This window comes from Eutrigla gurnardus, assembly GCF_963514095.1.
Source record: "Eutrigla gurnardus genome assembly, chromosome: 12".
NCBI classification, from domain to species: Eukaryota; Metazoa; Chordata; class Actinopteri; order Perciformes; family Triglidae; genus Eutrigla; species Eutrigla gurnardus.
This window is the reverse complement of record NC_139926.1, coordinates 10,984,795-11,009,852: the sequence shown is the minus strand read 5'-3', so window position 1 is coordinate 11,009,852 and position 25,058 is coordinate 10,984,795. Positions and strand designations below refer to the sequence as shown.

The following is a 25,058-nucleotide window of genomic DNA, read 5'->3' as shown; positions in this document are numbered from 1 at the left end:
GCAATGGGGGACAGACAGAAATGCAGAAAGTGAGCTCGATATTCAGCACAAACACTCACCCACAAAGAGCTTTGTTTTGGATGGTACATGGTAATTAGGCTGCCAGATAATTTATGGCCAGAGATAATTTGTGACTTTCATTGAAGAAAAAAACAGAACAGACATAAAGATAAAAAAAACAATAATGTTAAGTGGATGAGAGGATGGATTTTACTCAAGGCCACTGATGTTGTCTGCAATTATTTCAATCGTCATAATTCAATAGTTCCTTGTTTGTTTCCTTTAAAACAATCATGTGTGGATCTTGGGGAATTTGAATGGCTATTACAATAATTATGAATCACTACTGATTGAGGAAGAAGGGGAAGTTTGAACAATGACTCCTCAACTGACCTCTGTATGTTAGGAATAAGAGCCCAGTGATTACTCAGCTTCGACTCAGAGATGATTAGAGCTAGAAGAGATGTTATTAAAAGTGCATAGAAACTATTTCAGGTCAGAAAGAATTTATGAAAACACACACACACACACACACACACACACACACACACACAAACACACCAAGGCCAAGTACAGTCGTAAAATGACTATTGATTAAGTTCAAGTTGAGTGATTGTAAATGACAGATAGTCAGGGCTGCCTAGAACCCTTCAGGCTCCTGACACACCAAGGTAAACTCAAAGAGCTACTGCCTCTAAAGAATTTATGGTCAACCGCAGGTGAAGTAATCACATGATTATATTCACACCAAACTTAAGAATCAAACTTTTTGTGTGACAAGATTGCTCACATGGTCAATGCAAAGGTACAAATGAATGTGATGTGAATGAGGCGATTACGCAGGAGTGAACCACATATTGGTGCAACTCAGGTGAAAAATGGTGATCCTGTGCCTTGAAAGCATTGAGATTCTCCTGTTGTCACTGAGGTTCTGACGTCACTGAATCAGAAATGGAGGAAAAAAATACTGGTAAATCAGCCAACATGTGTTTTCTAGATACAATGAATACAGCTCAGGGAAATTGCCCTCCACAGGCGTGCATCTAGTGTGAGTGATGAGAATAAACACACATTATAATGAGATGTAAATATTTGAAATATCCATAGCTATATTTCAAAACTGTATTCAGACACACATCGATACAGAATGTTACAGGATATTTGTACATTTAAACTAGACGTACACGATACACCTGAGGGAAATTGCCAATTTCAGACACAAAGATTACAATTACACTTCCCTGTTTACAGGACAAACACAGTGGATGGCAGACATGGCTGTAGCCACCATTGAAGACTTAGTGTCCATGTCCTCTATAATTGTTCTGGGAATTTGAACATTTTTATTTTAAAATTAATGACATAGTGTGAGTAGATTTATTCTAATATTTCCAGACTGAATATATTCATATTTGACAACTTGACAAATGTATTAAATCATTTCAGAATCTCACATTCAGAGCCAGAATGTTGCCTCCCTTTAGAGGACTGGTAAGAGGTCCCCTCTGGAATAGATCCCAGGAAGAGCTGGAGGAGAGGGGCGTTCGACATGCCCTCCGAAATCTGCTGCTCCGCAACCCCTGATAAGCGGAACAAGATGGATGGATTGTTGAAAAGAAGAAGCTGACCGACTTATGGAATTTGATTTTGGAAATTCATATTCACTGATTGGAGAAGGTGCCAGTGTGAGTTGCTGCTGCATCGCACGGCTGCATGTACACTGACTATAATTCTATAGAGCCCCTTCGGTGTTGAGGTCATGCTTCGGAAATGAAGAACATCCAGCTTTTTGCTAACATGCACATGGAGACACATGCCAGCTTTAACTTTTTATAATTTCTTCCATGTACACCCCCCACACCCCACCTCCAACAGAGCTGATTAACACAGACTCAGACCACCCACCAATCTGTTAAGGCACTGTGGCCCAATTAATAGCTGCAGGGTGATTTGATATAAATGCACAGGAGCTTAGGAGTTTAGAAGCAAAGTGAAGCCACAAAAAGTTTTTTTTTTAATCAATTTTCAATTAAGAATTCATTGCTGTCTGTGGGAGTACGGGTAATTGAGTCAAGGTAGAGGAAGTGAGGGCCGGAGAGGCAGGGCTGGTCGTTCAGGGACCACTAATTTCCATATAAATGAGCTGATAAATGCACACCTGATTTTTGGGGAAACATAGACGATGAATGACCAATTTCCTCTTTTACTTAAGAGTCACTCTATGTTTTCGCATTTTAAAGCTGATAAAACTCTGTTTGAGATTTATCTTAGAGAGTCCAGAGTGCACTGGTTTCTTATAACAAGCAGAGCAGTTAGTCATCGCCCCTAAGCAAACACAAACCTTTACTGAAAGAGATAGTGAGAGTCACAATGAGCCCAAGGACCTGATGGCATTTCCTCATGGTAACGATCCACAGAAATGAGTGTCAATACTTTCTCATTTCCTCGTCTCTGTGCCTTCTTCGGGATGTTTACTCAGATACACAGCTAACACGCCGCTTGTGTGATTTGATATTCAATTATTATATATTCAATAATCAAATAGAAGCTTTGGGAAGTAAGTTGCATAAAAACACAATCACAACTGCAAAGTATGATGTGCTGGTGTTGTGTTGCAGTACGTTTACTGTTATTGATCCATTCAGTCTTTACTGAACGGATCAATTCAGCACATGCACAGCAGGCTACCAGAGCCGCAGCTCAGTATCACCGCCACATCTTAGAAAATAAACACCTACATTTTATTATTTTGTGGCAAGGATGACTTGTTTTGTGCAAATTGGAAATTAGTAAAGGAAAGTACCTGCATTAGTTTCACAAAGACGAGTCTTACTAACTACCTCACATGGCAAGTGAGTGTGCAGAGCAGTGAGCCAGCCTTAAAAGGCTCAGCACACAATCCCACACAGGTGCTCTCAATCAGGCAATCAGGGAGCTGCACCTAGAATGCAAATATAGATCAGACACACAAATAAAACAGGGGACAGAATTGCACGTAACAGTAAAGATCCACCCTTTTTTTTTGCTGCTGCTGTCAACTGCCCTGTGATGCCTTATCTTGTGTCTGAGTGTTACAATCACACACCAGAGGAGATTATTCAGTGTGTTTAAAGGATTGCACATTTAAAACAGACTGCAGATTTTCAAGGTCACCCGATTACTGTCAGTCCTCGAATGCAGCATTTAGAAAAATGTTCTGTTTTCTGACACCGTGAACATAAAGCTTTGTCAAATGCCTGTAGCGATGGCAGATTTGGAGGGAATAGGAAGTTGGTTCTCAGTGTTGAAGTTCTTTATTGTGATTGTAAAAGGCGTGTAAAGGTGTGTGCATTTATGTGTATAGAATGATCAACAATTTCAAATTCACAAAAATGTTGTTTTTCACATGTATCTACCATGGCAAAGCTACATTTTCTTTAGTGGAAAACAGCATCTTATACTGGTTGGAAAAGGTCATAAATGTATCAGTGTTAGATTGAACATGGCCTCAGAGAGATACTTAAGTTGACTAATTACAGATATCAATTTAGAAGACATTGCATCAAATTAGAGGACCATTATGGACAATTGTTGGCTTTCAGCTGCTAGTTTGATGACAATAATCTTATAATGGTTCACAATTATCTGGTGGATTCTAGATGTACAGTACTTGATATGGAATGGTTTGAAAGTTATTTTGCGTGAGTTATATGCAAGGATATTGCGATAATTGATTCATCTTCATAGATACAGACTAAAACAGTTAGAAATAATAAAAACAGAAAAATGACATTCACCCCGTATACACACATAACATTTTGGCATTAGGGAACAAAAGCCAAACCGCATGACGGCAAGGGCAAAAAGAGGGAGAACTTCAATCGATCCGTTCCTCTTCTGCTCCTTCTTTGTCTTCTTTGTCTGCTGAAGAAACATCCCCGCTGTGTTCATTTAATCCGGTAGGGTGGCACTCGACTATGGTGTGAAAAACAATCAGTTTTCTTTTTAGGTGCCACCTGACCGAGCTGGGAGTGGTGGAAAGTACCGTAACTAAGTATATTCACTCAAGTACCGCACTGAAGTATATCCATCCATCCATCCATCCATCGTCTACCACTTATCCTGTATTCAGGGTCGCGGGGGCACTGAAGTATATTTTATATTTATTTTATATATTTTGTACTGTCCTGTCCAGGGTGTACCCCGCCTTCGCCCAATGACAGCTGGGATCGGCTCCAGCCCCCCCCACGACCCTGAATACAGGATAAGCGGTAGACAATGGATGGATGGATGGATATTTTGTACTTGTACTTTACTTGAGTGTTTCCATTTTATGCTGCTCTATACTGCTTTGCACAGAAAGCATACAAGATAAAATAATCACATAAGACAAGAGTATACATAAAACGTCTTCAAATCAATAAATTATATCACAAGGCATCATATGGTGCATTTTCAAAGTGCCAATAAAAAAGTAAAAAATGTTATTTGTATTGAGACCATAGAGGGTATATATGCCCTGCACGCAGTCAGACATGGAGATAAGGTCAGTAGGATTATGTTGCACTCAGGAAGTGTGGAACTTTGTCTGCATTAAAGCATCTGTCTCCTCTTAATTAAAGTAGTGTGATTTGTTTCATGGGAAAGCAGCAAAGAATTGGAGATCAAGATAAAATGTTTAACCGACTGATATTAAACTACCTCTTACTATTCACATTATGATTCATTTTTTTTTGCTGAGCACAGATGAGTGACTCAATGTTACGACGTGATTGGTAAATCACTGTTCCATTAAGTAGAGTACCGTTCTCCTTTATGCTTCTCCTCTATTTGCTTCTCGTTTTGCCTTTTAACAAAAGTGATGCTAAACAGTGGTGGAAAAAGTTATCACATCAATCTACATGATGAGTACTTATTTTGAGCAGTTTTGCTGATGATGCTTTTGAACCTTAAGTTGAGTAAAATGCTGCATTTCCTTTTAGTATTTTTCTTTTTCATTTTAGTATCGCTAGTTCTGCTTGAATCCTCCACACATGAGTTACTTTAATGGTTAAAAGGGGAAAGGTATTCATCAGAAAATCAACTTCATGAGAGCTTTAGCTGCTACTGTGTAAGCAGCACATTTCCGCTGTGCTAACAAGCACGCTGTTGGAGTACTTACCTACGTTTATTGTCCACTGACGACTCTGTTAGCGTACTAGCTTGCTGTGATGATGAGGATTTCTGTGCTGCCAAAAGCTAGTGGTCTCGTGGAGTCTACATGTGAAATGAGCTCAGAGAATCACTGAGTGGGACACAAAATCCCCACAAGACCCTCGTAGACCACCCCCGTTATTAGGCCTGAATTACTTATTCACATGAAATGGGTTTATTATTATCATCTGTTATCAAATGACTTTAGATATTAAATGTTGCCTTGCATGCTAATACACCATAAATTCATAGAGACAGAACCAATGTGCATACGAACAAACAATGACAAAAAAGTCCAAAAATAGACACGCAGCTTTTTAAAAGTTATCACAATCAATGCTTCACACCTTGATTCTCTATGATCCATAAATCATCTACTGACAAACGTATATCACCGGAGAAACATGCACTCTGAGTTATTAAAGGTCAAACTTCATCACATCAATATTAAACAATGGTCATCTGTAGCTACACCAGAATATATCTGAATAATAATAAACCATAAGAAATGTAACATTACAAGCACAGGTCTCCACGTGATGCCCAAGGAACATTCTGTGAGAATATTATGCATTTTCCATCTGCTATTATCGAACCAGGTGTTAAGGGATGGATTCTAACCACTTTACCATCGTGTTCCCTCTGCAGGAAGGATGAAGCTGTCCTCCACCGGGTTATGAATGATTCTTTGAACATTCAGCTTGATGAAAAGGAAAACGGCCCTCCTTGTAACATGTCACAATAATATTACTGTGGTAATATTGATAGATTGGTACGTCTTGCTTGATCCTGTGCCTCAATGTAAACCTTAATATGTAAATGTAGAGACATAATTGTTTTTCCTTTGCTTATGGTATTGATATGTTATGATCATTTCAATTCAGCTTATATATATTGAAAAGAAAAACAAGACAGGAAATAAAATGAAAACGTATGTTGAGAAAGTAAATAAAAGACCCTCGTGCACGGGGGCTTCAGAACCCAGCGTGATAGCAGAATTACAAAATGTTTAAAAATGTTCACAGTCATATCATGTCAACAATCATTCAGGACTGCTGGGTGGGACAGTTTGACTGGGTTTGGCATTAAACTACAGTATAAAATCATGCCGATCCAGTTTTGAAATAGATAGAGACAAACAGAATGGAGCCGTGGCTCAATGTGAACACACTTTAGAGATAAACCAGACACACACTAATGAATAGTTTCTCTCCTGCGGGACCTGAAAGTTTCATTATGCCAGGAGACAGAGACAAGGCTTTTGTTTGGTGGCATAGAAACAAGTCCCCCTCTGTTGGACAACAGTTGGCACACTGAGGTGACGTCAACACCGCAGACTCATGGGACTTTTCATGTAGGGCTCGGAGGTGGGTGGAAGAGGAGGAGGTGTGACACCAGACAATGAAAAAGAAACAAGACAGTTAAATCAAGGAGGTACTTATTCTTCATAAAATTAAAGATCCTACATTTGATGGCCAAAGACAAACAAGCAGGTTAAAAACGGCAGGAAAAATCACTTGTTCAAGCGTAGGACTGAAAATGACTCAGAAGCTTGTCACTTGGCTCGAGGCAGACGAGCGGTGACACATCATGAGAAACAAAAGCATGTGGATGTGTGATTGTGCTCTTCCACATTCCTCAGCAAAGACTTCTGGGATATCATCAGAGGCACAGTAGTATCCGTCGACATCTTTACATGTAGGCCTACACACTGTTCATCAGTTATACCACGGTGCCGCTTTTGACTTTTGTCCTGTCTGAGTGTGTTGTGTTACTGTATACTATATGCCTGTTTAATTCAGTTAAAAGCATAGTATGACTAAAACAAGCTCACCCCTCATTTTCACTACAAACAGAGACAAAATACAAAGGAAAGCCTGCAGTTTGAAACGTGATTAATGAACAAAACAAACAAAAAAAGCTACAAAACTTACAAAAACACAAAAATGATGCTTACACAACAGCAGTACTTGGTTCACATGGGACACAGACAGCAGCCTCCTGGGTGAAAGCCCTGTGTACCTTTCTACCACACCTGACTCTTTCTAAACGTATTTGTTATATGATAAGAACATAATCCTTGACAAAATATGTCTCCCTCCAAACCTAATTCACAATGCAGTTTCATTATATGCAAACATAATTTCTAGGAGACCGTGCTGACTGTCCTTGGCAGGTGAGGATGAAAGCGGGGATATCTCATGAATAAATAAAGGACATCATGGTTGTTCTTTTCTAAATGGATGTGAAATGCTTGCACAAAAGGTTAATGCATGTAAACAACAATCACCCTGTCTTTAACTGTTGTTTTTCTTGCAAATTGTTCTTTGCTGACCATGTTCCCTTTCTCCTGTGGCAATATATATATATATATATAAACGGAAATAATGAAATGGGTGACACTAAGGACTCAATTTCCATGTCAAATGTGTATTTCCCTAAAAAAGGCAGCTGTCGATGTCTTCCCTCTTGGAGCCACCCTCCTGTTCCCTCTCAGGGAAACACTGTTAGCTCTGGCAGCTCTGCTGCTGTTGTTTGCACTGTAATGCTGTTCGCCAAGTTAACCATGATGCAAAGTGTGCAGCGCAACCTCACTTCAAGTTCTTCTTCATTAAAACATGATGATCATTTAGAAGGCTATGGTCCCATTTAGGGTCAGATAATAAAGCAGGGCAGGCTTGTGATAGAGCAGATGGTTTCCAGTCGGGGTGTTTGTGTTTAACCTGAACTTGAAACCTTTTCTTCCCTTGCTGTGCTTAAAGTCATGAAAGTAAACATTTTGGCTGCCTACAAATGTCTTATTCAGCTTCGGTTGCACTTAGCTCCACCCTCTTGTGTCTCTTGTGGTTGCAAAAAAACAAGATGGCGGTCGCTTTTTATATGCAGTCTATGGTTCAGCCATGTTGCCACAGCGCAGTGTGCAGGAGGAGAGCTGGTCGTCCTTTAATCACAAGGTTGGCGGTTCGATCCCCGGCCTGTCCTGTCCGCTTTCCAGCTATAACAGTGCTGCAGCTGTTCTAATAAGGTGGTATCTACATGACAATAGTGATGAAATAGATAGATACATGGACAAACGGATAGATTGAATAGTCTCACCTTCTTAAGACGATGACAGAGAATTGCATGATGAATGACAGACAGACAAACAGGGGGCCGATTATTGAGTCGTTAATCTTCGGGCTTTACTGGATGAAGAGTGACAGAGACACCTCAAGCAATCAATTCTGATGTAATTTTCTCAGGCAGACCTCGTGAAGCATCAGTCATTACAACCTACACACACACACACACACACAAAACAGCTATATATGATGCCTTTCCAAATGTTGAAATCCCGTTCGCTCCCTGGATGTCAACCTTACTTCCCTCTCTATTCATTGAACCATTAGAGAGCGGACAATGATGTGTGCAAACTCCAGCAGCTATGTCTAAATTCACGAAGGCGCATGAATCTATGACCACCTCTCACCACGCCATGTCTGATCTTCAAGGCACCCTGATTTTTTATACCATTGTGGATTCCCTCCTGAGTTCAGTTTGCCCTCCCAGTAATGCAGCCTATCTCCATGGCTTGCCTTGGCAGATCAATGGCGCAGCATGAGGTTAGGTTTTTAATTGAGCTGTCTTGAAGGGTGGGGGATGTTTTAATGAGGCCAGGTCCTGTTTTCATCCTGACCTTTGAGGCTCTGCCCCACAGGTGTCCATCCTCTAACTTAAAAGGAATGTATGGGCTTGTAGGGCTCCAGAGGTGTCAGACCTCACCAAGCTCCTCTGCCGAGTTTGACATTTTCACCTGAATCTGATACACCCCGTAGATTAGACGGGGTCTGCTGTACCTGTGCTACCCTCCAGCATGATGAGCAGGATGTTCTGTGGTCACAAATGATGTACAGTATATGAAGTACATCATCCACACCAAGCACGTGTTTTCCAGATGTTAGCTGAGCAACCTTTACTGCAATTTTTCAGGCAATTTCCAATTGCTGTCTTGTAGCTTGGAGGTAAATCGACCAATGATAAGCATGGAGATATTTGGGTCAGTGTTAGAGCTGAGGATCAGCTATTTTATGTCACAGCCCAGAAAAAAAGGAAAGCTTGACTACAAATAAAAAAGCGTTTAAAGCTAAGGAATCAACCAGCAGTGTTCCTATAGTAACAATCTCATCGAAGCTGCTTTTAATTAAGCTTTGGCCTCTGGAGACGTTGCCTATACACCAGACATGGAGAAAAATGTGCATTCATTTGCAATCATGTTTCAGGCCAGCTGATGAATACAGAATCCATGGGTTTGTTACTCTCTTTTGTTTTTTTAACCAACTCCTGTAATATCTGAGTATTAATCTGGCCACCTACTGTGAGGATCTTCAGCTCAGGGTTACGCTAGAATAATTCTAACAGGTTTAATCTTAGCATTCAATGTAATGGGAAGTTTGTGCACATTATTATCATCTATTACAAATCTATAATATAATACTTTTCACATGTCTTGAAGAAGCTACACATCTGGATAGGCCTACAAAATACAGATTGTGAATGGTTACAAGGTGAGGACAGGCACTGATCGTATCTATGGATACCACTAAGGTGTGAAGTACTATATGATAGTCTGTTCCATCCTTCACAGCCCAGAACTGGTGCAAACATGATGTGATAATGGAGGCAATTCAGACATGTTATAGTTCCTTCGTTGTCTGCAAGTCTGGAAGATATTCAGGTTCATGAAAAGCCATTTTATTGACACTCCATTAGCTTTCTTCTGGTGCATCCCATGGGCAAAAATGTGAACTTTACATTCCCCATCCCTCCTCACGTTTGCTTCACCGAGTCTGTTTGTTATCATGGAAGACAAAGAATAGCGCAGCCTATAGCAAATGACTGCAACACATAGCCATTTAGGCTTATGTACTAAAAGGCTTACACTTTTAATGTCATTTAGAAGGAAAAAAAAATCTGGATGATAATCCAACATTATGTGAGTATAAAGGATGTAAATGTGAAACAATTCAATAAAAATCAAAAGAGGTAATGCCACTGACGCATGCAAGGTGTAACGTTTAATCTTTTATTTGAAAAGGCTTGTTTCCTGGCTTTGACGTGAAATTGCCCCCTTTAGTAGGTGACCCAGTGCCGTGGGTGTCTGTGGTTACATCAAAGCAGTTATTTGGAAAGCTACTGGAGCACATCTGAAGGAATACTGGGAGCATTCTCACCCAGTAGGGACTGCCTCAATGAAAAATTATAATCACCTGGATGTGACCCGACGCGACAAGAACGGTTTCATTGGGAGGATATGACCATGCAATGGAAGCGTACAAAATACATGTTATTTTCCCCCAAAGATTATTAATCTTTCACTGTTGCTGGATTGTTGTCCCCCATTTGTCTATAAATCAGGCTTTCACAAATGAGCATGTCTATAATCTTGATCATACTATCTATATGTATGATAAATATTAAATTAATATACCATCCGCGATTGATACGATCTAACACACTGACAAGTCTGACTTGATTTGGATACTCATTGAGTAGTATTTTCACTGTGACATGTATACTTTTCAAACTTTCAAATTTTTATTTTTTAATCTGAATTGACCTGATTTCCTCCAATCAATTGATATCAATCAGTTTAAACCACATTTTTCAATCAAATATTTGGCAGTAGGTCCTGTTCAAACACAGGTATTTTTTGGCACATATCTCATATATATTTGAAATGTATTTCATGACAATAAGCTAAATATTACTTTTTGTTTCAGCTGTTGTATGAGAAAGGGATTGTAACACATCGATACTGAAAAAACCCCAAAGGGAATACAAACCGTTTGCAGTGTTGAACATCGTGAATTTGGTGCCAGAATGTAATGAGAGCATCAACATAGGTTTAACTATGGTAGGAGGGACCTTTGGCCTCCTAGCATGTTAGTTAGGAGACATTATACTGTGTAGAGAATGAAAGCAAACCAATAGTTCATTAAGGAATTACAATTTTTTTAAGAGGCTGACATAATTAAGAATGAAAAACAAAAAGGTATATTATGTTTTTCATCATTGTTAGAGTCTCATACCTTTTGCTGTTTATACTGTTTGATTTTAATGATCAGTTACAAAATATAGGTCCATGGTACAGCAAGAAGTCATATCCACACACATAAGCATGGTGTGGAACATCAAGGTCCACCTGTAAATAGTTTAGGGGGTTTAATTTAGTATTACGAGTGCCTTGTCCACTATCTGAGAACTAAATGTCACACTGCCCCCTTCCTTTTATATTATGAATTGCTTGTAATATGCTGGTTGTGCCTATGGTCACATCCGTAAATGTCCATGCATATTACTATAATGCAGTATGATTTTATGACGGCTTGTTCAGAATAAGAATGTTTAACTGTAAACCACAACAGTTCACCCAAATCTTCTTGTTTGTTCCGACATGTGATGAGCTTTTAAATCCAGTCTGAGCGGAAAATATTCAGCACAACAGCAGCAGCAGCAGCAGCTTCAATCCTTCAGTGTCACGCTGTCAAATAGACAATCAATGTTCTGTTCAGTTGGAGAAAAATAAGACTTGAGGCATAACACATTCGCTCAGGTGTATTGATTCAATTTGAAGCATATCTAGCCTGTCGCAAGCATGAGAAGGCATGACTGTAAAACACAGCTAAAACATGACTAGTGTAGACACCTGTTTTATTTTCATTTCAGTTTAACAAAAAAACAAATTGGCACTCGGTGCACAAACTGCAGCTGGCCAGCTTCCTTCTTGTCCAATGATTGAGAATAAAAAAATACTGAGGATAGAATACTAAATGTGTAAAAACCGAGGCAACTCTGTCAGAGCATGTCCTGGTTATTAGGATGCAGGAGCATGATGCTGACTGTAAATACTTCTTGAGCAGCATCGTGTTTTCTTCTTGAGAAGTTTTGTCTACCAACATTTTCTCAGACGTCATCTTTGACAGTGTGAGACGGCAGGAGTATACCTTCGGGAAGTCAAAGCCAATCCATCAAATTGTTGATTATGTGTGTAAATGTATGTGTAAATATATATGTGTGCGTGTTCAGAAGTACATGTCCTGGAAGAGGTTTTGTCCCATTTCAATGTAGGCCTCCTTCTCCTGTGCAGACATTTGCTCCACTAGTTCTGGCCTCTGGCTGACCTCTCGGTATGAGAACTGCCGGCCTCCGACCATCACCATTGGCTCATCCCCCACCTCCTCAAACTCATCATCGTCTTCCTCCTCCATGGTGGCTCGATGCTGAGCAGCTGTGGCGGGTGGAGGGCCTGAGGGAGAGTCGTCGCCTGATTCGCTGGTGTCGCTCTCAGAGTCGCTGGCATTTGCTGTGGTGGAGGCGAGTCCCCTGGTAGCGGCGCTCGCTCCACCTCCACCTGGTCCAGCCACAGCCCTCTTCTCATGGATGAGCAGGGCACGCATCACTTCCTCATTTTCATCTGCCTGACCAGTTCCATGACCAGTTGCTCCATCCTGTGCTAGTGGTACAAGGTCTCCACCTGTGATACCAAAACAATTACTTATTAAAATAAGAAAATATTCACTTCTGAACTCATTCTTTCTTGCAACTTCTTCTGGAACTTCAGAACATTTAGAAATATTTCTCATTGTTTTTAAGTTGTGCCTGGAACAAGACATCAAGATCCCATGATGCAGTAGGTTTGTCTAGCCTCCTATCTCACCGCCTCATTAAGCATTGATTACTGCAGTTCAGTAGCTGAACAAAAACTTATTTACACCCCATCACCTTTGGATGTCATGTCTGTTTCCAGGCTCCAAAGGCCAACAAGATCACCACGGAAAGATGCAGAGACGCACCTCAGAGACAGGATGTTCAGAAGGCCTAATTCATGCAATTTCCACAGGAATGGATTTTATTAATGAGCAATCCTTGCTCGGCCATGCACTAATCAAGCCTCTGATTATTTCAATTAAGCAATTATGCTGGACAGGCCTGACTGCAACATGCCCTTGGGTGGAGAAACAATGTCGAGATAACTCTTGACCACTCTGACAAAGGGAGATAACCTGGCCTTGACCTGTGACAGACCTTTTCAATCAAAGAGAACAGGAATTGGAATTTAAGATCACTGAAGAGCGGTCAAAGGTTTTCCTCTGTCCAGCTGATCATCATCTTTTTGCTGGAAAACCCAGTGAAATGAGCAAGCCTCACCATGGGCGGGCAATAGCATTTAGTTAATGAGAGTGAAAACAGCATCCGAGAGTGGGAGGGAAGTTAATTATGAATTTAACATCTTCCGACTCTTGGAGTACGAGATCTTGTGAAAACAAACTGAAGATATATAACGGCACCAATGAGGCACTCCTGTGGGTGCAGCATTAATTCAGTGTTTAATGCATGCCATTACATTATTTTGAGGCAACTAGATAAACATATAGTACTATATTAGTCAAACTTATTTCTGACCGTTGACTTTCATTATGGTGGTAATTATATAAAAAAAATTGACAATTCTTCATGTTCCCAGTTCACAAAATACAGTTTAAATAAATACAAAATACAAAAATGTTTCTACAAACTAAAACTTGCTGTCAGAATAGTGTGAAAGAGTGACAGACGGACTGGTTATTGCTCACCAAAACCAAAAGCGAAGCCAAAAAAAGTCACTTACGGTTCTTGAGGATGTCAGGCTCATTGTAAGCACCCTGCACGGTGCTCTCGGTCAACCACACCGGCCTCTCCTTAGGTGCCTTGCCTTCACTGGCCTGCTTCTGCTGGTCTGCCTGCTCCTCCATGCTGATAACCACATTCTGGGTGTACAAGTCAGCGTAAGATGAGCCTTTGTTAGACCAGGCTTCACGGTGTGGGCCAGTCATTCCTGCATTTGCTGCAGCACGTTCACGGCTAGAGGAAAGATTCAGAAAATATCCTTTAAACAATGATCCATAAGTTAATCTTTAAAAATGAAATGCGTAAACATGAAAGATTGATAGTTTCTTACACTTTCAAACTAAAATGTTTAATTATTGGGGCTTAATAGAATTCCATTGTGGCAACACAGTTATTATTAAGTTGAGCCAATGTCACTGAGGCCACCACTGCAGTTAACAAAAGGTGAACTCACATTCGTTGTCAGTGACTCCAGGGTGTGACACATATGATGCTAACTGAAGGGAATAAGTATTTACAAGTAGTGTAAGGTTTATCAGGAGCTGACCTCTGTTTGAGGGCAGGAATCTCAGCAGGCTCGGGCTCCAGCAGGTCCTGGGACAAGTTAACATCTTCAGTCTCACGTAGCAGTGCATAGATTGGTTCAATCTGTTCATTGAAGCGTGCCACTAGTGTCCTGCCGTCAGGACAGACGGACGCATCCTCTTCTACCTCCGTCTGGCAGAACGTGCAGCGAAACGTACCTGTGGGTTAAGAAAGAAAAATGTTTCAAACAAGTCGGAGGGGATGAACAATGCATCGTTGTTTACGACACTGCAGGCCCATCTTTTTCTGGGGACAATTTTGCATTGCGGGGTCTTTGCCAGGGCTTTGAGAACTGCTTCCTATCGGTAAGAGAAGGGCATGTTCCGCCATCTGCTTCTCTGGCTGATTTCAGTTTCAATTATGGGAACCGTTCCAGCATTACACAGACACCATGTCTGCCTTGTGTCTCTATTTGTCTGTGTGTGTGTGTGTGTGTGTGTGTGTGTGTGTGTGTGTGTGTGTGTGTGTGTGTGTGTGTGTGTGTGTGTGTGTGTGTGTGTCAAATAATGTTAGTGTTTGTGGGGCAAATGAGGCCGTGAGTGTCTGAAATAAGAGATGGAGAGTGGGGAGCGTACATGTGCTAAATGCGTAAGAAGAAGGATTGGTAAAAGAAAATAACATTTAATGCACAACTAACTGTTTTTCCAGGAAAAAACATGGGGTGGAACTACATGTCAGCTGGAATGAGTAGAAGAAAAAACATGCATGGCCTACAAAGACAGGAGGGTACAATCACACTGCAAAGTGTGAAAATTCAGAAGGGTTTCCGGCTCTCCTTTTAGGGTCAGAATGAGCTGGAGGACCAGACATGTCATTCCCCATGTCTGTGAGGTAAAACCGAGTGTTGCTGGCCCTAAAGAAGCAACCGGCCCACCAGACTACCACTATGTGAACCTCAGGTATTCTTTTTGTCAGCCCTTGGCAGGGTGCAGGGTTACTGCCTCCACAGCAATATTTGATGCCAGCTGTGCAAGTGCAAAGGAATTGGCAAGATGTTTAAAGGCGTGTCACCAGGAAGGTGCTGGCAGCTGTGAAACAGTACCAGGAAGCACGGAATGCAAACGTTTACCAGCATGTAATTTACACTGGCCATCAATTGTATTAATGTGGTGGTATTTTGGATTTTCGTTCCTAGTTTTATGCTGCATTTCCCGCAACAATATGTATGACTCTTCCCTGAAAATGTGCCTGAGGATTTGAGAAGCTGATTGTATTCATTTACTTTACATAAGCATTTGAAGGCAATGTGCAGCTTTCTAACTTATTCAAATTTTGCTTCGGTTTCTTACTTATGAGCCTTAAAACGGGTCTCTTCAGAACGTTGTAATGACATTTCAGGATGCTGTTTTTTTATTTTTATTATGATGTTGGAAGATAGTGTGAAATGGCATTGTCATTTTTGAATTAGATTAAGTTTAATGCTCCACTGTGAAACAACAAATCATCACACTGGCCACAAGGCTTTAGTACACCAACAGTCATATATAACAGCATGTATCCTAAAAAGAAAGAACCACCTAAAAAAATATATGTTAAATATAAAATACTTTAAAATCAACCAACCAATCTACACCAATTATTTGCCCAGTGGAAACTGAGTTTACATTTAAAGAGTCCCCTGAAAATCTTGTCTTTGCTGACCCCCAGTGGTTTAACTGTTCACATTGCTGCAGTTAAGTAGATCCAGGACCAAGTGGCATCTTTGTCTGTTTGTTTGTTTGTTTGTTATCACTGGGTTCACCAACACCTATCAGTGATTCTGGGTGTGTTCAGAGGTTTCACAGGCTTTAAATGTTAAACCCTCACCAGCCTGGTGGCATGTTTTAAACACATGTGTAGCACAAGTATTTCCTAGCAACAGTGGTGGTTGACCGGTAATCAACATTCGACATTCAACATTAGCGGACAATGTAAGCATGTTGCATACGCATTCCTCATCAAAAGCACTATATTCTTCTGAAGCATTATCATTCGAATGCAGTTTCATGCATTTAAGTAAACAACATAAAGCAAACCTTTACCACCACTATACCCAGACATTCTGTGTAGCCAACTTGCAGAACATTAAATTTGATGATGCTCCACAATCTTATACCCATTATTTATTTATTTTTTTGTGTGTTATTTGAATAAAGAGGAAAGTGGATTACACCCTCCCTCGCATCTTTTTTAATAGTTTTAGAGCTGAATGAAACATTTGTATTAAATATAAACATACAAATGTTAACAGTTTCTACTACAACATGAATACAGCACATAAGGGCTAAAGTTGGGAATGATTAAACAGATGTTTACCTGTCATGAGGTCAAACAGCTGGTTGGCCTCTAGGTCGGTAAAAGTGGAGAAGCAGCAGGGACACCGGAAGGAGGCACGGTTGGTGGAGTCTCGCTCATCTGTCTCGATGCGTCGTCGCATATGATCTAATTTATACTTGACCACGTTGACCAATACCCTAAAAAAAAAAAAAAAACTGGTTGGTAAAGCTTAATAGTATCCAACATGTTGGGCTGAATCATTTTTTTATGTGGATAACATCATCCCTTCTATGGAATTTAAAGAGTAATTTCTTGTGTTTTAGCATTTCATGTGTTGGTACATGTCCCGGGAATAGAGCAAAGGTTGCTTCCTTAGTGTTGGGCTTAGCTCATCCAAATATTGCTGTTGGTTTTGGCCTTTTGTGGATGCCTTGTGTCACCCAGGGGTGATTCTGATCAGTGCGTATAGTAAATTTAGTCAGTTGATGCAATACATTCTATGCTATATTTACGGAAAAAGCAAAGCTCTACTGCCCGTGGAGCAGTGCTTACATGAGCCAGGATGCACTGCTGGTCATATCCACTTGAAGTCTAATGCAGCAGAAGCAGCCTCTGCCTCTTTTCACCCCATTTATTCACTCTGGCTCAAATAAATATGGCTGAATATCTTAGGCAGCCAAAACACAGTAAAATGAATCCGTATCCACAACATCCATTGCACCAATATTTGGGAAAATATATATCACTGTTGGAAACGTAGATAGTTTGTAATACAAGTGAAGAGCACAAGTTAGTTTGGTATTTGAACATCATCTAGAGCACACTTGCTGGCTACGCAGAGGCAGAGACTAGAAATCTAAGCTGAAATAGAGGCAAAGACCCTTCCAGTGGATCACTATGGGACCTTATTTTTCAGAAAAAAAAAAAAAAAAGTATAGTAGTACATAAATTACATTATATGATGCTTGTGAATTAAAAAAAAAGATAATTTTGCACATCAAGAAAGTCACATTTTGTCATAAAAGTGTTGAAGTAATTGACTATGAAAATAAGACATGAGGTAGAGATATGAGAAAGACTACATATGCTACATTATGCTACTCCATGCTGAAAACTGAGCTTCCTCTGTCAATACAGCATGCACTGAAGGAATTGACTTCAATCAACTACATTTAACATAAACACTGATTGGCCATCCACATAAGAAGGTGGCACATTTTCCTTTAAGGATTCATATGAAAGAATGTCCATATACTAAGACATCAGCTGATAGCAGGCATAACATGAAAACGTCAGGAGAAGTAAAAGAGTGCTTTCCCTACCTTAAACCTATTAAACCCTACCTTGAAATAATTGAGGTTTAAGCACAAAAACATCACCCATTTTTCATATCTAATTAGTTTGGACCAAAAGTATTGAAATAGTGTCATGTGTATTTTTGAAGAAGATATGCTTCTTATGATGGGGTGTTAGTCAAGGTTGGTCCTTCTGATTAATCAAACCACGTTCTAACAATCTGTCATATAGGTTCACATAAAAGCTACAAATGTGTTCAAATAGCAAGGAGTGAGGTCAGATACCCATTGATTCCACTAGTTAATAACACTAAGATATTGTGTGTTACTGTGTCTATTATCTGCCCTGTTGCAATGCAAACCAAAACAGTCACCTGTAGTTGATGAAGTAGTAGTTATGCCGCGTTGTCTTGCCATCGGGGGCTGTTTCCACTCTCATGCGGCACTTGACAAACTTGTCTGCCTTCAGGGTGTTGAGCACTGAACGCAGCTGTTTACGATCAAACTTCAGCAGCTCCAGCATGTCCTCCTCACGAACACATGGATTGCGAATGAGCACGTCCAGGGCCAAGGCATGTTCCACTCCATAGAAACCCCGTACAACCTGCTTGGCTAGCCGCTTAAGTGCTGCAGGGACCTCAGTCAGTAGCTCTGGTTCTATCATCTTCTGCTGTGGAGAGAGATTAGACTTCCTGAGTAAAGATCTGAAAATGACAACAGGGAGGCATGCCAAGGAATTTGTTAAGCATAGATCAGCAGGTAACCTCTTTAAACTTCTGATTAGGTTCAATTTAAAGTGAAACGAAAGCTTGAGCAATCAGCAATGTGAATGTAACCTATTATGCCCTGTTCCTTGGAGCTAACATGAATACAGTGGTGGTTAATACTGCCAGACCTGACTGTAGTGCCAGCTATAATGGCTGTTGGACAGCGGAAATTACATTTACCTTTAGGTTAACTACTCGAACAAAGACAAAAACAAAACAACGGTGACTAATGCAGCAAGCAACTGAAGATAATACTATATTTAGGTTGCAACGTTAACATTAGTGTTGCTTTAACCGCTACCAGTCACGCTAAGCCACCATCTTTCGTTATTTTGATATTTAACTAACTTGCCAATAACACTTTGTTAATTAACGTTAGCTAAACTTAACCATGCAGCCACCATGAAGTTAACGCCAACCCTACCAGACGCTCTTTAACGTTATGCTCCACCAATACGCCCAAAGCCACCGTTTCCTTAGGACATTTCGGAGTACGCTGACTTCTTCTTCTTGAGTCTCTAACAACCACAGCTAAAGCTCACGAGACACATTAGTACTTCTGAATATTTGAACTGCTAGGTTAGCTAACATGCTTCATGACTTGAGAAGACAACTCCGGAATTAAAACCGCAACAAAGGTTTTTTTTCTTTTCACTCAATGGCCAATAGAAGCAAAGGAATATTGATCGACATGCAGTTGGACCAATAGCGTTGCGTTTTTTCTGACTCGTCAGAGTATATTTGAACCAATCAGATTAGAGAAATAATATCTACGGGCGGGGTTTCCGCTGTTTTCTTCCGGGACACTGCTGTCACCAAAAATGGCTTCTCTTGACAGGGTTAAAGTGTTAGTTTTAGGAGATTCCGGTAAGTTAAATATGATTTTCGCGATTCAGACTTGAATATAAACGTGTGTACTTATTTGTAAATATATTTATTTGTTCTGGGTGAAATAACCCGGGTTTCAACGCTTGTAATAAGTGAATATGGGACCTCAGACTCTTGCCAAAAGTATGTTGTAAAGTAAAATGCTTTTACAATGGAGTTGTCAGTCATCCGCACACACTTATTGTCTTTTGCAGGTGTGGGCAAGTCTTCCTTGGTTCATCTGCTCTGTCAGAATCAGGTGTTAGGAAATCCATCATGGACAGTTGGTTGCTCTGTGGATGTGCGGGTAAGTGGGTCGAACACCCAATTTACTAAAAGGGATTGATTTGCTCCAAAATGATGCTGCCGGACTTTTTAATTCGCTTCAGATATACACTTCATACAACAACATTTTAAAATAGCAACGCTTGTAAAAGCAGCAGTGTTGGAACCATACAGGCTCCAAGAAATAATGCCAGGTACTTCCTACACAGAATAGAAAACACATGCTTAATATATAATTAGTCTTATATATAATTATATGATACACAGTGGAGGAAGTATAACCTAGCCATGCTACAATGCGGAAAATATTCAGTACAAAAGTATGAGCATCATATTAGAAGTACTTAAATAATTGTAGCCTCTTAATTGTAGTGGAGTAGAAGTATGAAGTAGTAGAAACTGTAAATATGTATTAAGTACAAGTACATGAAAATAGTATTTGAGTACTTTTAGTTAATTCCCTCCCCTGGCGATTCAAAACGTTCATGTTAAATTATGGAAATGAGACATGAGTAGAGTTCTCGCATGTTACCGATGCTTAGAGGACTAAAATAATTGAAGGGTCAAAATAACTATTCAACTACAGGTCCAAGACTATAAGGAGGGAACCCCGGAGGAGAAAACTTACTACATTGAACTCTGGGATGTCGGAGGATCTATTGGCAGTGCCAGCAGTATCAAAAGCACCAGAGCTGTCTTCTACAATTCAGTTAATGGTAAAAATATATATATATTTTATATGATTATTTAAGTAAATCTGAAATCATTAGGGCTGCTATTATTAAATTGTCATTTTCTTCTCTTTTTTCAGGAATTATGTTGGTACATGATTTAACGAATAGGAAATCCTCTCAGAATCTCTACCGCTGGTCACTAGAAGCTTTAAACAGGGATTCTTCTCCAACAGGAGTCATTGTGTCAAATGGGTAAGTGGCCATGTGTCATGGTTTTGCATTATTCTTTTCAGGGGGTGGAAAATATATACACACTGACACAGTCAAAGTTATTATGAGTGAAGATGTTGGTATTTTCTTTTCTCCCTGCAGTGACTATGACAGAGAGCAGTTTGCAGAGAACCCAGTGCCTTTGCTGCTGATTGGCACCAAGTTTGACCAGATCCCAGAGAACAAACGCAATGAAGTCCTCAATCGAACCGCCTTCCTGTCTGAAGACTTCAATGCAGAGGAGATCAATCTCGTAGGTCAACTTTTTAATTCCTCCAAACTCTGAGATCCTTTTCAAATGGAATTCGTAACATTTCTGGCTTCCTCTTTGTATTGAATTTACATCTTTGTGGCATTCAAATGGATCTATGTTACAGAAATGTTCCACAAAATCATTGTTTGAAACTTAACAAGACCGTTTAAATAAGGCTGAAATGCTTGATTGGCAATCCAAAGACACATATCCCATCAGAGCAATTTGAAATAACCCACAATCACATACACGTTCTACACAAACAGTTGTGAGAGTTCACCTGAAAAAGGGGTAAAAAAAAATTCTTTCCTTTTCTTTTTCCAGGACTGCACCAACCCAAGATACCTTGCTGCAGGCACATCAAATGCAGTGAAGCTTAGCAGGTTCTTTGACAAGGTGAGAAACCCTTGTTCTGTGTGTGGCGTGTGTGTGTGTGTGGCGTTTGTGTCGTGTGTGTGGTAAATTATAGATGAATTTCAACCTCTCAACCTTCTTTTAACAGGTCATAGAGAAGAGATATTTCACAAGAGATCCAAGTCAGGTGACTTTATTTCTGTTTTTCTTTTGATGAAAGGAAATCAGTTGTGACTGATAAGGATGAGGATTTTATTTTAAGGTGAACTTTTAAAACAACACATTCCTTTCACTTTCTCTGCAGATGACGGGTTTCACAGAGAGAAAGCGGTTCAACTTCAAAAGTTTGCACTATGACTGACAAACTGAGCACAACAGCGGTGGTCTGTGTTGTGGTCTGGCCCTGGTAGAGCAAAGATAAATGTGTATATAGTTGACAAAGCGTGAACTGGAATTTTATAAAAGGCTTTAAGCAAATGCTTTAATCAGATGATAGAAAAGGGCACATGCTATTAATGTACAGTCAAGATTTTTTGTTAAAGTGATTGATTCCATATTTGTTGTACAATCAAAACATTTACATATACCAGCTTCATGAATCACTTTTTCAAATACCATTAATTCTCAAAATGTTTGCAATGTTATTGAATAAGCACATGGAGAAAGGACAACATTTGGGGCCTCAGAATACTGGCTCATGCAACATTCCCCGAACGCTTCATCACTTCCTTAATCCAGGGGAGGAAGAAATTGACTTTCATGAACACATGGGGATATTTCTGATTACTGCAATCATCTTTCTTTGTAAAAACTGTTATACCCTGAGGCTTGCTGTTGCAGATAAGCGGTCCACCGGAATCGCCCTAATGAAAAGAAAACAGAAAGTTGATCAAGTAGACTGCAAAAAAGCTGTTTGTGATTATTGTTTTTGATTAATAAAAAGAAAACATTTTACTTATTTGCTGCTTTTCTTCAAATAATGTTTTATTACCTTGCAAACCCCTCCCTTCTTTTTGTCAACTTTGGTGCATATCATCTGATCAATATTGAAGTATTGTTGCCATATATGTTTGCACTCGAAGCTGAACTGCATCTTTTCCGTGGCCTCCTTCAGTACGTTTGAGAATGGCTTATTGGCAGTTTGACCCCAGCCAGCAACGGCACAGTTGATGTTGGCCGGGGTTTTCCCATTGTTCTTAGGTAGTCCGATGGCCTTCACATACCTCGTCAGTGTGGCGTTGTTTTTTAACTGTGAAAGAGAACAGTTGAACGATCTGTCATTTTAATATGTGTTTGTGTTCGTACAGCAACACTGAGCTTTTTTAATGCAACGCAATTCGCCCCCCACATCCTTCAGTGCAAATGTGTGAAACCACTTTGTGCAACTTGAACTCTATACAGGAAAAATGAAACTGAGATGACATCAAGTACATTGCACCGGATACTTTACAGAAAACATTTAAACACAAAACTTTTGATATGAACTTCTACGCAGTTTTAGTTTACCTCAAGCAACATGATATCATAATCATAATCATAATCCTTGTATTCCGGATGTCGATGGTACTTGGCCACTTCGATCCATTGCTGACTTTTCTCTTTCTTGCTTATGTCATGTGCTCCAAGTACCACCATCATGGGCTGATCTCTGACAAACAAGGGTACAAATAACAAAAAGTACAATGACTTAGAAATACAAATAACTTTGTTTAATAGGTCAATCATCAAGAACCGCTGATAGAAAATGTATTTCTCAACTGCGGGCTATGAAAAACATATACATGTATGTGCTATATCTGTGATACAACATTAACATTATTCTTAACTGTCATGATGCAATAACTGTTAATTGATTGTGACAACTTTTTTTTTTACTTTTCATGTGGCACTATGATTCTTCATCGATGCATAATATACTCACTCTTTGCAGTGTGCTGCAGTTAAAACAAAGTCCTCTCGAATAAGTATCCCGCCACACGAATGTTGTCGCTGAAACTGGAGCGATGCCATGTAGGGTCTGGAATGAGGCTTTGTGACCTTCCCACCCACGATGCCGCTCTCAGAAGCCCCTTACATGAGAAAAGAAGGTATATTAATACACAGATTACAAAGTACAAACAAAAAATATTATTTTTATTATATAACGCAATGTAAACCGCAAAATAAAATGCATTATTCCAACCTTCCAGGCATCTAAAAGGCTACTTCAAAAATCAGCTATAATCCTTTAAACCTGCTATTATTATAAAGATAGTCACTTCTCTACCGGCAATACATTCAAAAGGCATTAGATCGCGTCTTACCAGTGAGGGAGAGCAGCTGAAAGAAACATATAATGCAGTAAGCGGGGGTCATGGTCGTGCAGAAGTCGGAGCTGAACAGTGGTGTGGCGTGCTCCCCCTGCCCTCATATGTAGACAACCTTCTAACTCACAACGGAAACTTTGTGGTCAGGTGTTCAAATCACACCTTTCTCACTGCAGCACAAGGGTACGACCATTTTACAAAACCAGATAAAACCGCCAACTTGCCATAAGAGTTAATACATTCTTAATTCATCAATAATCTCAATATGTAGCACTTCACTGTGTTACACCCTGTATGTCTCCTTGTGCCTCTATAGAACAATAATGCAGTTTTGAAAGCCATCTTTGGAATGTTTTAATAGTGATGTGCTGAGAACACGATATTTCTTGCATCAAAAATGATGAACGTCCATACTGACTGTGGATTAGCACAAATAAAGTCATTCTTGCCTGCTTCTTTTAATCATAAGCTACATTGATTCTAAAGGAAGAGCACTGAGGTAAATGGGAAATGGTTGAGTGGAAAACTGTATTAAGGCTGCGGCGACCACAATGCGCACACATATCTCACACACACACACACACACACACACACACACACACACACACACACACACACACACACACACAAATAATGCTGTTATTTCTACACCTTTTACAGTTTCCCGGCCAATTGATTTTATGGTTATAAAAACCTGACAAGCGAAGCACTTGTCTGCTTCCCGTGTTTGCATTGTGTGCCGTCTGGGAGAAGAGGTCAATCTTGGTTTAAACCCATTAAACCTTCAACAACAAGCAAGTGATTGTAGGTTGTATGATTTACTTGGTCTAGTAATGTCAACTCACATTTAAAAACACCTACTACTTCATAGTCAGCAGCAATTAGAAAACATCCTTGTGTACATACAAGCAGAGCAGTAGATGGCATGCAATACCTTACAGACCACCACAATAAACCTGTCACGGCACAGCAGCATGGCACAGGTTGCAGTGGAGGGTCTATGGTGGGTTATGACCAGATATGCAACATTTTGTGGTGGCCTGAATGGAGCAATATTAAAATGATACTGGAACAGATTGTTGTCCAATGCTCACCTTTTTGTCTAGCTTTATATGTTGCAGTTTTTATTTTTGGAGGGGAGTTTACAGGGTCAGTGCAGACAAGGCACTCCCACAAACTGTTTTGTAATAAATGTTTCCAGTATTATGTAATGTCAGACAAGGATTGGTCATGAAGTATTACACAGTTTTGTGGAGCTGTTTTTACGAGACAGATGGCCTTATCGAATTTCCCTGCAATTTGAGGGTGTACGTCAGAACATTTTCCAT

General features: G+C 40.0%; 3 protein-coding genes across 4 annotated transcripts; 1 reads left to right on the top strand and 2 right to left on the bottom strand.

Annotated features, from left to right (window-relative positions):
* Positions 1–9,881: 9,881 nt before the first annotated feature.
* Positions 9,882–19,330, bottom strand: gtf2e1 (general transcription factor IIE, polypeptide 1, alpha). Of its 2 annotated transcripts, none has more exons than XM_084022648.1 (6): positions 19,146–19,330; positions 18,329–18,624; positions 16,699–16,856; positions 14,366–14,561; positions 13,820–14,052; positions 9,882–12,685 (listed from the first exon to the last, which is right to left on the bottom strand). In XM_084022648.1, exons 2-6 carry the CDS (start codon positions 18,616–18,618, stop codon positions 12,234–12,236), a joined length of 1,329 nt encoding a protein of 442 aa, XP_083878774.1. In that variant the 5' UTR covers positions 18,619–18,624; positions 19,146–19,330; the 3' UTR covers positions 9,882–12,233. The 2 variants fall into 2 exon arrangements, with proteins under 2 accessions (XP_083878774.1, XP_083878775.1); XM_084022649.1 differs by having other exon boundaries at positions 18,329–18,621.
* A 177-nt stretch (positions 19,331–19,507) lies between these two features.
* Positions 19,508–21,827, top strand: rabl3 (RAB, member of RAS oncogene family-like 3). The gene is made up of 8 exons (XM_084022481.1): positions 19,508–19,588; positions 19,804–19,895; positions 20,460–20,589; positions 20,685–20,799; positions 20,920–21,070; positions 21,395–21,466; positions 21,573–21,611; positions 21,729–21,827. The coding sequence occupies exons 1-8, from the start codon at positions 19,543–19,545 to the stop codon at positions 21,783–21,785; spliced, it is 702 nt and encodes a 233-aa protein (XP_083878607.1). The 5' UTR covers positions 19,508–19,542; the 3' UTR covers positions 21,786–21,827.
* Positions 21,828–22,108: 281 nt separating this feature from the next.
* LOC311021724 (granzyme B(G,H)-like) lies at positions 22,109–24,157 on the bottom strand. Its single transcript, XM_084022480.1, has 5 exons — positions 23,728–24,157; positions 23,346–23,493; positions 22,931–23,072; positions 22,416–22,673; positions 22,109–22,287 (listed from the first exon to the last, which is right to left on the bottom strand). The coding sequence occupies exons 1-5, from the start codon at positions 23,777–23,779 to the stop codon at positions 22,120–22,122; spliced, it is 768 nt and encodes a 255-aa protein (XP_083878606.1). The 5' UTR covers positions 23,780–24,157; the 3' UTR covers positions 22,109–22,119.
* Positions 24,158–25,058: the final 901 nt, after the last annotated feature.

Excerpts from the sequence above, each read along its gene's own strand:
- gtf2e1 (XM_084022648.1), bottom strand. The coding sequence starts at position 18,618 with ATGATAGAACCAGAGCTACTGACTGAGGTCCCTGCAGCACTTAAGCGG. Across the intron at positions 16,857-18,328 it reads TACTACTTCATCAACTACAG|GGTATTGGTCAACGTGGTCA; the intron begins GTGACTGTTTTG and ends TTTTTTTTTTAG. Across the intron at positions 14,053-14,365 it reads ATTCCTGCCCTCAAACAGAG|CCGTGAACGTGCTGCAGCAA; the intron begins GTCAGCTCCTGA and ends TCTTTCCTCTAG.
- rabl3 (XM_084022481.1), top strand. The coding sequence starts at position 19,543 with ATGGCTTCTCTTGACAGGGTTAAAGTGTTAGTTTTAGGAGATTCCG. Across the intron at positions 21,071-21,394 it reads ATGCAGAGGAGATCAATCTC|GACTGCACCAACCCAAGATA; the intron begins GTAGGTCAACTT and ends TTCTTTTTCCAG. Across the intron at positions 21,467-21,572 it reads TTAGCAGGTTCTTTGACAAG|GTCATAGAGAAGAGATATTT; the intron begins GTGAGAAACCCT and ends TTCTTTTAACAG.
- LOC311021724 (XM_084022480.1), bottom strand. The coding sequence starts at position 23,779 with ATGACCCCCGCTTACTGCATTATATGTTTCTTTCAGCTGCTCTCCCTC. Across the intron at positions 23,073-23,345 it reads ACTGCAGCACACTGCAAAGA|AGATCAGCCCATGATGGTGG; the intron begins GTGAGTATATTA and ends CTTGTTTGTCAG. Across the intron at positions 22,674-22,930 it reads ATGATATCATGTTGCTTGAG|TTAAAAAACAACGCCACACT; the intron begins GTAAACTAAAAC and ends TCTCTTTCACAG.